Source organism: Amblyraja radiata, unplaced genomic scaffold (genome assembly GCF_010909765.2).
Source record: "Amblyraja radiata isolate CabotCenter1 unplaced genomic scaffold, sAmbRad1.1.pri scaffold_442_ctg1, whole genome shotgun sequence".
NCBI classification, from domain to species: domain Eukaryota; kingdom Metazoa; phylum Chordata; class Chondrichthyes; order Rajiformes; family Rajidae; genus Amblyraja; species Amblyraja radiata.
Genome location: NW_022630540.1, coordinates 132292 through 142500, shown reverse-complemented (window position 1 = coordinate 142500; position 10209 = coordinate 132292). Strand labels below are relative to the sequence as shown.

Sequence of the window (10209 nt, the reverse complement as noted above, 5' to 3'; positions counted from 1 at the left end):
CCAGTACCTTCGGCCCACAACACCCATACTAGCGCAACAGAAAGTCCCACTCACCACTGGCGAGTAATATAGGAATTGGTGGAGAGGTGGAATATTGCATTAGGGTGACCAGCCCTCCCGTGTGATGCTGGGACCCAACGGTTCCCACTTAGTCTAGTATCTTCTAAATGTTCTAATTGTATAAAGGGGATAATCAGGGTTGTTTGTAGCGGGAGAAATCCATCAGCAAGGAATAAGGCTAGATGGCGTCCCACGTCCTTAGAAACATAGAAACATAGAAAATAGGTGCAGGAATAGGCCATTCGGCCATTCGTCCCTTCGAGCCTGCACCGCCATTCAATATGATCATGGCTGATCATCCAACTCAGTATCCTGTACCTGCCTTCTCTCCATGCCCCCTGATCCCTTTAGCCACATCTAACTCCCTCTTAAATATAGCCAATGAACTGGCCTCAACTACCTTCTGTGGCAGAGAATTCCACAGATTCACCACTCTCTGTGTGAAAAATGTTTTTCTCATCTCGGTCCTAAAAGATTTCCCCCTTATCCTTAAACTGTGACCACTATCTCTGGACTTCCCCAACATGGGAACAATCTTCCTGCATCTAGCCTGTCCAACCACTTAAGAATTTTGCAAGTTTCTTTAAGATCCCCGTTCAATTTTCTAAATTCTAGCGAGTACAAGCCGAGTCTATCCACTCTTTCTTCATATGAAAGTCCTGCCATGCCAGGAATCAGTCTGGTGAACCTTCTCTGCACTCCCTCTATGGCAAGAATGTATTTCCTTAGATTAGGAGACCAAAAATGTACGCAAAACTCCACGTGTTGTCTCACCAAGACCCTGTCCGACTGCAGTAGAACCGCCCTGCTCTTATACTCAAATCCCTTTGCTATGAATACTACATGCCATTTGCTTTCTTCACTGCCTGCTGCCCCTGCATGCCAACTTTCAATGACTGGTGTATCGTGACATGGTTGCATCTCCCCTTTTCCTAATCGGCCACCATTCAGATAATATTTTACTTTCCTGTTGTTGCCACGAAAATGGATAACCTCACATTTATCCACATTATACTGCATCTGCCGTGTATTTGTCCACTCACCCAACCTATCCAAGTCATGTTGCAACCTCCTAGCATCCTCCTCACAGCTAACACTGTCGCCCAGCTTCGTGTCATCCGCAAACTTGGAGATGTTGCATTCAATTCCCTCATCCAGATCATTAATATATATTGTAAATAGCTGGTGTCCCAACACTGAGCCTTACGGTACCCCACTAGTCACTGCCTGCAATTCTGAAAAGGACCCGTTTACTCCTACTCTTTGCTTCCTGTCTGCCAGCCAGTTCTCTATCCACATCAATACTGAACCCCCAAAACCGTGTGCTTTAAGTTTGTATACTAATCTCTTATGTGGGACCTTGTCGAAAGCCTTCTGAAAGTCCAGATATAACACATCCACTGGTTCTCCCTTATCCACTCTACTAGTTACATCCTCGAAAAATTCTATAAGATTCGTCAGACATGATTTACCTTTCATAAATCCATGCTGACTTTGTCCAATGATTTCACCACTTTCCAAATGTGCTGCTATCCCATCCTTAATAACGGATTCTAGCAGTTTCCCCACTACCGATGTTAGACTAACTGGTCTGTAATTCCCCGCTTTCTCTCTCCCTCCCTTTTTAAAAAGTTACATTACCTACCCTCCAATCCTCAGGAACGACTACAGAATCTAAAGAGTTTTGAAAAATCATCACAAATGCATCTGCTATTTCTGGGGCTACTTCCTTAAGTACTCTGGAATGCAGCCTATCTGTCCCTGGAGATTTATCGGCCTTTAATCCATTCAATTTACCTAACACCACTTCCCGGCTAACCAGGATTTCACTCCATCTAATTTGACCCACGATCCCTTCTATTTCCGGCAGATTATTTATGTCTTTCTTAGTGGAAACAGAACCAAAGTAGTTGTTCAATTGGTCTGTCATGTCCTTGTTCCTCATGATCAATTCACCTGTTTCTGATTGACATTTGTTTCAACTTTTTCAATCTTTTTATCCTCACATATCTATAAAGATCTTGCATTCAGTTTTTATGTTCCCTGCCAGTTTTCTTTCATAATCTATTTTCCCTTTCCTCAATAAGCCCTTTGTCCCCCTCTGCAGAAGTCAATTTCTCCCAGTCCTCTGGTAGGCTGCCTTTTCTGGCTAATGTGTATACTTCATCTTTGGTTTTGATACTATCCCTGGTGTCCCATGTTATCCACGGATGCACTACCTTCCCTGATTTATTGTTTTGCCAAACTGGGATGAACTATGATTGTAGTTCATCGATGCAGTCTTTAAATGCCCTCCATTGCATATCCACCGTCAAACCTTTAAGATTCAATTGCCAGTCTATCTTGTCCAATTCACGTCTCATACCCTCAAAGTTACCTTTCTTTAAGTTCAGGGCACTTGTTTCTGAATTGACAATGTCACTCTCCATCCTAATGAAGAACTCTGCCATATTATGGCCACTCTTGCCCAAAGGGCCACGCACAACAAGACTGCTAACTAACCCTTCCTCATTACTCAATACCCAGTCTAGAATAGCCTGCTCTCTCGTTGGTTCCTCTACATGTTGACCAATGGGCACACATCGGCATTAATCGTATCGTCCAACTTCGCACATCTATAGCGAGACGATTCCTCTGCTCGGCTATCCTTCACTCTTTCTCCGGCTGCGTTCTTAGCGTTTCAGAAAGGCGGGAGAGAGAAAACAGTGAATTATAGACCAGTTCACCTGATATCGGTGGTGAGGAAGATACTGTAGTCAATTATAAAAGATGATATAGCCGCACATTTGGATAGAACAGGATCGGTCCGAGTCAGCATGGATTTACAAAGGGGAAATCATGCTTGACTAATCTTCTGGACTTTTTTGAAGATGTAACTCGGGAAATGGACAAGGGAGAGCCAGTGGCAGTAATATACCTGGACTTTCTGAAAGTATTTGATAAGGTCCCACATAGAAACATAGAAACATAGAAAATAGGTGCAGGAGTAGGCCATTCGGCCCGTCGAGCCTGCACCGCCATTCAATATGATTATGGCTGATTATCCAACTCAGTATCCCTCATCCAACTCAGTATCTCTCATCCAACTCAGTATAGGAGATTAGTGGGCAAAATAAGGGCACATGGTATTGGGGGTAGAGTGCTGACACGGATAGAGAAGTGGTTGGCATACAGGAAACAAAGAGTATTGATTAACGGGTCCCTTTCAGAATGGACGGCAGTGACTAGTGGGGTACCGCAAGGCTCGGTGCTGGAACCGCACCTTTTACAATATATATGATTTGGCTGAAGGGATTCAATGTAACATGAGTAAGTTTGCAGATCACACAAAACTGGGTGGCAGTGTGTACTGTGAGGAGGATGATATGAGAATGCAGGGTGACTTGGACAGGTTGGGGGAGTGGGCAGATGCATGGCAGTGAGGTTTAATGCGGATAAATGTGAGGCTATCCACTTTGGTAGCAAAAACAGGAAGGCAGATTACTATCTATATGGCATCAAATTGGGAACAGGGGAAGTACAACGGGATTGGGGGTCCTTGTCTATGAAAGTAAGCATGCAGGTACAGCAGGCAGTGAAGAAAGCGAGTGGTATGTCGGCCTTTATAACAAGAGGAAACGAATAAAGGAGCAAAGACGTCCTTCTGCAATTGTACAGAGCCCCAGTGAGACCACACCTGGAGTATTGTGTGCAGTTTTCGTCCACTAATTTGAGGAAGGACAACAATCTTACTATTGAGGGAGTACAGCATAGGTTTACAAGGTTAATTACTGGGATGCCCGGACTGTCGTAAGCTGAAAGAATGGATCAGCTGGACTTGAACACTCTGGAGTTTAGAAGGATGAGAGGAGATCTCATTGAAACATATAAGATTGTTAAGGGTTTGGACACGCTAGAGGCAGGAAACATGTTCCCGATGTTCGGGGAGTCCAGAACCCGGGCCACAGTTTAAGAATAAGGAGTAATCCATTTAGAACCGAGACGAGGAAACACTTTTTCTCACAGAGAGTGGTGAGTCTGTGGAGTTCCCTGCCTCAGAGGGCGGTGGAGGCAGGTTCTCTGGATGCTTTCAAGAGAGAGCTAGATAGGGCTCTTAAAATAGCAGAGCCAGTGTATATGGGGAGAAGGCAGGAACGGGGTACTGATTGGGGATGATCAGCCATGATCACATTGAATGGCGGTGCTGGCTCGAAGGGCCAAATGGCCTACTCCTGCACCTATTGTCTATTGTCTATTGTCGAGAAGTGGGTTTCATTCGGATAACCCGGTATTCGGTTTCCTCTCACATCCCCCAAACGTGCAGTTTGTAGTTTAGTTGCCTCTTTCAATTGTCCCTAATGTATAGTGAGTGAATGAGAAACTGGGGAACAGAGAACCCGTATGAATGGGTGATACATGGTCAGCGTGGACACTCTGGGCTGCAAAGCCAGTTTCCGTGCTGTATCTCCCAACTGAACTAATTGTGTTAGATTCACAAATGCTTAGTGTCTCCGCAAAACCATGAACCAAGAAATTCTACCCAGGCGTGGAATGTAGAAATTCTACCCAGGCGTGAAATTCTACCCAGGCTTCGACCACCCCGGGCCGCGGTGTTTGAACCGGCCCGTTGCGGGGTTCGGTGAGCCGCGGGACTGTTTGTGCCATCGCCCGGTGGGGAATCGCCTCAGCGCAGAGGGAGAAGAGGAGGGAAGAGACAGTAACCCTAAGATTTTTTCCTCCACCACAGTGAGTAGGTGCTTGGAGGATACACTGTGGTGGTGTTAATTTGTGTTTATTGTTGTTTTTTATTGTATGATTGTATGTATGACTGCAGGCACGAAATTTCGTTCAGACCGTAAGGTCTGAATGACAATAAAGGTATTCAATTCAATTCAATTCAATTCAATTCAATTCAATTCAATTCAATGTGCTGACCGATAAAATATAATCGCTGTAGTGGGCTGGTATGTGTCATTATTCTTCATAGCATTCCAGCGGCTTACATTTAGTTCTGTATCTATCCTCCTGAAGAGCATCGTGTCACCGTTTTCAGAATTACATTTCACTTGCCATTGTTCTGTTCATTGTCGTTCTTTAGGTAGAACACGCTGCCCAATTTCAACAGCACGACAAGCTCCACTAATGAGAGTAACTTGCCAATTTACGAGTCGTGCCTCCTATAATGACAGTCAGTTTGTTCATGGAAATACCAGAGAACAAGTCTCAACGCAGATCCTTGGCGTAACCCTCTCGTCACAGACTTCCAATCGCAATAAATACCCTTGACCATCATCCTCCCTCTTTGTTACCAATCGAATTTGGGAACCAATTGTCCCTGTAGCCATGATTCCTGGAAGCTCTCAACTTCGGAGCCACATAAAACAAGCTAAAGAACATCAAACACATACATTTAACACAAACTAATAAAACAACGAAGGGACAAACAGACTGTTACCGAGGCAGCCAATGCTGGCACCACCCGGTGGACAAAGTTTGTCCATCCTCTCCTTAATATCACCGCCCTCTATCTCGTGCATCATTCTGATCAAACTCTTCAGTACTCTCTCCAAAAATCCACCATATACTCCTGCAATAAGGAGCACAGATTCGCAAACAGTCAATGGTTGGACAATAACAGCAGCGAGGATCCCTCTTCTCTGTGGAGATAGCGTCACACTGCACGGAAACTGGCCCTTCGGCCCAACGACCATGCCGACCAAGATGCTTTACCTACGCCAGTCACGCCTGCCCGAGTTTGTCCCGTATCGCTCCAGACCTTTACAATCCATCTACTGTCCCTCACGAAATATCTTTCAAATGTGATCGTGATTGCAATCTGAAATTGTGTAAACAATTACTAAAGATCAGAAACATAACTGTTGCACAGTGGTGGCGCAGTGGAGCAGTTGGTAGAACATATTGCCTCACTGTGCCAGAGATTAGCTTGATATCGGGCGATGCATGTATGGATTCACCCTGTGAAACGCCGGCCTCCATCGGATGTGTTCTTACGCATCTCCCAAACCTGCAGGTTTTCTGGTTAATTGGCCTCTGTAAATTGTCCTTAGCGCAAGGGGACAATCCTTAGTGGATGGGAAATTGGGATGACGTAGAACCCGTATGAACGGGCGATATACGGTCAACATTGACTCGCTGGTCTGTAGAATCTGTTTCCACGCGGTATCTCCCAACGGAAATATTGAGAGTTAGATTTACCAGTGTTCCGTGTCCCCACAAGGCCACGAACCAATGGAGTTGGTGCAGATATGGTTTGTGTTGACCGGGTGACCCCCACTGCTGTGTTGGGCTGGCATGACCAACTCTTTCATCAGAACAGACTAGCGTCCAACCTTTAGATCTGCGTCTATGCCAAGGGCTTGTTAATTTTCCCAAAGAGCACTATCTCACCTACTGCAGGTTTATATCTCATGTCCCATTGCTCTGTCCACAAGGAACTCAGTTATATCATTGCTTTGGCAAGAACACCCTGCTCATGCTCAACAGCGCTACCAACTCTACCAAATAGAATGATTGACCAAATTACTCATCATTCTTCCTGCATGGTCATGCAGTTTGTTATTAGAAATAGCAAAGGTCAATGCGATCCCTGACAAATCCCACTCGTAATAGACGTCCAATCGCAATAATAACACTGCATCATCATCCCCCGTCTTGTGTCACCCATCTACTTTAGGATTTAATTTACCGTGGGCTCTAACTTCGTAAAACCGTTCCCCATGTGGGGCTGTGTCAAAGACCTTACTGTAGTTCATACAGACCAATCAGACGGCCCTCATTATCACATCCGTGTTGTCAGTGAGGTGGAAGGCATACGTTTGTTCAGCGGTGTCATTTCCAAAGAAGTCATCAACATCCCAGGCATGGACCTCCCACACTAACACGTCTATCAACGGAGGAATAGTGCGCATCAGTTTCATCCAGTATTTTCTTTAAAGAACTAGACAGTTAAAATATTTCAACGATAATCTGTTTAATTATATATTGACTTTATTCGAGCTAGCTAAATAAAGAGTCTGACCGTGTAGTTTTCAGCCCAGTAAGGACGATTGATCATGTCCCACAGACGCATACAATCTGCCCCATACTGGTGCGCCTGGACTATCCACATCCCGGCCAGTAACACTAAGTCTACTCAGTGGAAGGAAGGCGTGTAACTATATGGCTTCAACAACCGCAGTCCATCAATGTTCCTGTGTTAATTACAACCAGGCATATCATTTAACATACAATGAAATATCTAAAGGGCTGATAATGGTCCGAATGGTGTGTTATAAATTTGTTTTTGAGCCAATACCCTTTATTGAGCTGATCCTAAACGTCCCCTGACCATTCCATCAAGAGATGCTGCCTGACCCGTTGCATTGGTCCATCACATTGTGTTGCTCTCGGCTTTATTGGTAAACTGTACTGACTTTATTTCCAAAACGGCTGAATTGCAACAGTGTTATTTCGAAACAGCGCAGAGGCCAGATCGAGAAAAATGAGGGAAGGTGTGGGGAAATAATTGGGTACTGACAGCGATCTTGGCGTTCCTTTACGCAGAACACTAAAGATGCATCGGGGAGGGATCAAGTAACGCACGGGATATTAGCTAAAGTTAGCCTGTTAGACGGGGGGGGGGGGGGGGGGGTCGTCAGTAAAGGCAGTGTCATCTCTGCCTTCCCCAGGACACCCGGCAGCACGTTCAAGGCCGCACAACCCACTGTGGAAAAAAAACCTGCTCCGTACATCTGCTATCAATTTCCCCCACTCCCCTTAAAGCTGCGTTCAATAGTCCTTGGCATTTTTTACTCTTGTAAGAAGGTTTTGGCAGTCTACCCGATCCACGTTTCTCATAAATGTATATGCTTCTATCAGGTCTTCCCTCGGCCTCTGTCGGTACATAGAAAACAATTAAACTTCGCCCAACTTCTGCTCATAGGAAACATCATCTTAACTAGGCGTAATTCTGGTAATAATTCTTCTGTATGTTCTCAATAGCCTCCACGTCCTCCATGTAATGGGCAGAAAAGACGCGCTCAGAATCAACGGCTGGACTATAAAAGGAGCGAGGGTCACTCTTGAACGGAGCCAAAGAGCCACAGTGCAAGGAGACAGTTCCTTCTGCCCAATTTGGCCATGCCGGACAAGACCTGTGCCATGTACCTGTCCAAATGTCTTTTAATTTTCATAGTACCTTCCTCAACTACCTCCACTTGCATCACATTCCATATCCCTATTAGCGTCCGTGTGAAAAGGTTGTCTCTCAGCCCCCCTCTCACAAACGTATGCATCGCTTGTTTGTGATTCCCATTCGCGGAGTAAAAGACTGTGTATTCACCCTGAAATGTTTTGATTATTTTATTTACATTCAAATTATCATTATTCAAGAAATAACTTCCAATGCAAGGAATACAGTTTTAGTCAGCCCAATCTTTCCATAAAGTCCAGGTCTCTGTGTCCATTTAAATCATGGCACTCTTTCCAGTTTGTCGACCTCCCTCCTGCCTATTGCACGGGAGGCGGGGGACTCGAAGAAGGGTTGTCTCATCTGATAAGGGGGTGAAATCTGTCCGCGGATGGTGGATGCGGATTAAACGCGTTTATATATATTCGGTTCTAACATCTATAAATTCTCCTTTTCACCGGGACCTCTGCGGTCATAACTGGAGCAAACAATAAGAGACCTAAAGAAGCTGAAATCTTGAGAACTACACAAAGTGCTAGAGAATCGTAGCGGAACAGGCAGGATCTGTGGAGGTAATCTATTAGCGATGCTTCGGGCCGTGACTGCAGATGTCAATTTTTGAGAAAAACACAAAGTTCTAGAGAAACGCTTCGGGTCGGTCAACTTCTCTGGAGGGAATTGATAAGCGACTTTCCGGGTCTGGTCCCTGTCGACGAATGTTGCGGTTTGTTCAACAAAATAGAGAGAAGAGAGACGTCATGTTCCAACTCCAACTCACGGTTCACTGTCTCGCCAGTTTAATGGGTTTAATAATGAAAAGAGTTAGAGTCTTAATCCCATTCTTCACCTCCTGCCTGAACTTGCGTTGGGTCATTGCGTAGATAAAGGTGTTCGCGCAACAACTGGCCAGAACGAGTAAGATTCCCACTTCGTTGGCGATGTTGGAGGGGTTCGTGAGATCCGCGCTCACGTGATTGACTGAGACCCGATTGCAGATCAAAGTTACCGTAGCCGTCGTCCAGAGTAATATGGAGGTGACGGACACGGTGAAGAGTAATACGATGGACTTACTCCGATTCTCCGCCTCACTGTCCTTGGCTTCCAGTGACTTCAGGCGCCGGCGGACTCTGCTGGCCGCGATGATGTACCGGACCGTCAGCCCGTTCAGGAGAACGATGAGACCGAATGGGAGTAAGGAGAGAGAGACGCTACACATCCAGGCGAAAGCCGCCCACCAGATGGAGGTGAAGTAGTCGACTTTGGGCCGGCAGCCCCAGTTCACATTGTCCACGTGGAATCGTGGCTCGTACAAGAATTGAAAGGGGATGTACTTTAAACAGCTCAGCGCACACATGGCCACTATGACCGCTGCGGCCGTCCTATCCGTGCAATACATGCGTCTCAGCTTCGGGCAGCAAATGCTGACAAAATGGTCAAAGGTGAAGGACACGGTTAACCAGACGGAATAGTCCATGGTGGCGGTCCGCATGTGTATGTATGAAGGGCACACCGTGCTGAGCGAGAGGAAGGAGTTAGGGTTGTAGTAAATGTAGATTTCTTTCAGCAGTACGTGAAAGATGACCACGATCAATTCGGTCATTGCCATCGCCACCATGTAAGGGGTGATTCCTCTGGTGAGACCGCACTTTCCCCGACACAGGATCGCAGCCGTCAACAGGTTCGCTGGAGGAAGAACACATTGCAGCGACATTTCTATTTAAAGCAGTGTCCGCGCCGACACTTACGCCGTTAAATTAATTTCATAATACAGAACACTCGATACCGTTGCGACATACTGTAACAGTACACATTGAACGGCGTGATCGGTCTTACCGGGGATTCCCAACGCTGCCAGAATCGGATAGGCGATCTCCCTCATGTACAGAGCCGGAGCCCGCCCCATTCCAGAAGATCTCGGCAGCTCTCTCTGATGAGCGAATTGAACACGGTATGCGGTTTCCGTCCTCATTAATAGCCGCTCC

At 45.9% G+C, this 10209-nt stretch overlaps 1 protein-coding gene across 1 annotated transcript; it reads right to left on the bottom strand.

Annotated features, from left to right (window-relative positions):
- Nucleotides 1-9008: 9008 nt before the first annotated feature.
- Nucleotides 9009-9938, bottom strand: LOC116969963 (probable G-protein coupled receptor 139). Its single transcript, XM_033016716.1, has one exon. It carries the CDS (start codon nucleotides 9936-9938, stop codon nucleotides 9009-9011), a length of 930 nt encoding a protein of 309 aa, XP_032872607.1.
- Between the last annotated feature and the right edge of the window lie 271 nt (nucleotides 9939-10209).